Genomic DNA, 1,445 nt, shown 5'->3' on the forward strand with positions numbered 1-1,445 from the left:
GAGTTCTTTAAGGACTAGAATCTCGCTCATCTAGCGCATCAAGCCCGCCTGCCCGATCACAGCGAGCGCAAGATCAAGCTGGCTGCTCAGCTGACTAAAGGGCTGATCGAAAGAAGCGTGAAAGGACTAGCTACGCTCCCGCAAGAGTTGAGGCGCTGGCTGCGGAGCGCAAAGCGAGAGGAGCCAGACGTGCGACCGTTAGCGCGCTTGCAGAATCCGGAGAGTCAGGCAGTGTACACAAGCTACATGGTGAGGTTCGTCAGCTTCTATCTGCGGGTACTAGCCGACGAAGAGCAGCGGATTGTGCGCTTTGGAGAGCAGCAGAATGCAGCCGCTTATGCAGAAAGCTGCTCAGCATCAGGCAGCGAGGAGGACAGCGAGGAGGACAGCGAGGAGGACAGCGAGGAGGACGATGACGGCAAGAGCAGTAAAGCTGATAGCGACAGCCTGCGGCCCCGACGTACAACACGCAATCGAACGCAGCTAGATAGGGTGAAAGATGCACGTGAGCTCTTCACGTGGACAGACGAGCAGAAGTCATTTGGGATCAAGCTATAGGACGCGCTAGATGGCAACAACAGAGCAGCTCAGACAGAGGCGCTTCTTGCGTCAATTAGCTCGTTTGTCTTTACAACATATTACCCTATAGCGCTGTCTACTGGTCTGATTCAGTTTCTGGCAGTGCTTGGGTATGATACAGGCACAGACCGCTTGCGGACAGCAAAGAACTACTCGTATATGCTAGCAGGGATGGTGTACTGCGTGCGGGTAGTCGCAGTTGAGGCGCTGCTCCCAGGCTCACAGCGCAGCGCGCAAACTGAGCTGGACCGCGATCGCTTTGTAGAGATGCGGCAGAGGTATCTAGCAGATGGCTCGTTCAGCCCGATGAGCGAGATGATCAGCATGCTCGCGTACGGCAAGCACATTGGATTAAACGCCAGCAACTCAGGCAACGCACACTAGTCTCTGGACAGAAAGACGTTTTATCTAAACAGTCGTCCAATTGCTATCAGCCGTTTCTGCAAGATGGCGTAAGACTTGCTGGCTGAAGCAGAGCAGATGCTGCAGGAGCTGTGCTGGATTGGAAAGGAGGAGGACTGGGTAACTATTAATCTTAAGCAGGTAGTTAATAATGTTACATTCACAAAACGACGCACGTCGTTTGTCAATGCACCAGGCAACCAACTGCTAGGTGGGCTAGAGTGGATGCTTAAGCGCGCACTCACCACAGAGGGCGGCCAGCGCTTGAAGCGTGCAGACGGGCAGTGGAGCGTCAAGGCAGTGCGGCAGTACTTACGGCAGGTTGACCGCTTCTTGGAGGTGCTACTCTGCAGCGTGCACGTCGCGTTAGGGCAGCCAGGGAGGGGGTCAGAGATCACGACAATTCAACACCACAACAGCGTACTGCAGGACTGCAACATCTTTGTTGTAGATAGGCAGGTAAT

At 54.5% G+C, this 1,445-nt stretch overlaps 3 protein-coding genes across 3 annotated transcripts in view; all 3 read left to right on the forward strand.

Moving 5' to 3' along the window:
- Positions 1-558, forward strand: part of M421DRAFT_76226 (P-loop containing nucleoside triphosphate hydrolase protein) — a gene marked incomplete at both ends in the record, with an annotated part of 5,033 nt that extends 4,475 nt beyond the window's left edge. Inside the window, one exon of the mRNA XM_033597204.1 lies at positions 373-558. Within this exon, the coding sequence (XP_033443359.1) occupies positions 373-558 (186 nt within the window). The remainder of the gene's footprint in view (positions 1-372) is intronic.
- A 21-nt stretch (positions 559-579) lies between these two features.
- On the forward strand, positions 580-963 carry M421DRAFT_76317 (uncharacterized protein; the record flags this gene model as incomplete). Its single annotated transcript, XM_033597209.1, has 1 exon — positions 580-963. A coding segment is annotated over one exon (384 nt), but the record flags the coding sequence as incomplete, so codon positions are not given.
- A 195-nt stretch (positions 964-1,158) lies between these two features.
- Positions 1,159-1,434, forward strand: M421DRAFT_11697 (uncharacterized protein; the record flags this gene model as incomplete). The annotated part of the gene is made up of 1 exon (XM_033587259.1): positions 1,159-1,434. A coding segment is annotated over one exon (276 nt), but the record flags the coding sequence as incomplete, so codon positions are not given.
- Between the last annotated feature and the right edge of the window lie 11 nt (positions 1,435-1,445).

This window comes from Didymella exigua, assembly GCF_010094145.1.
Source record: "Didymella exigua CBS 183.55 unplaced genomic scaffold M421scaffold_55, whole genome shotgun sequence".
Classification (NCBI taxonomy): Eukaryota; Fungi; Ascomycota; class Dothideomycetes; order Pleosporales; family Didymellaceae; genus Didymella; species Didymella exigua.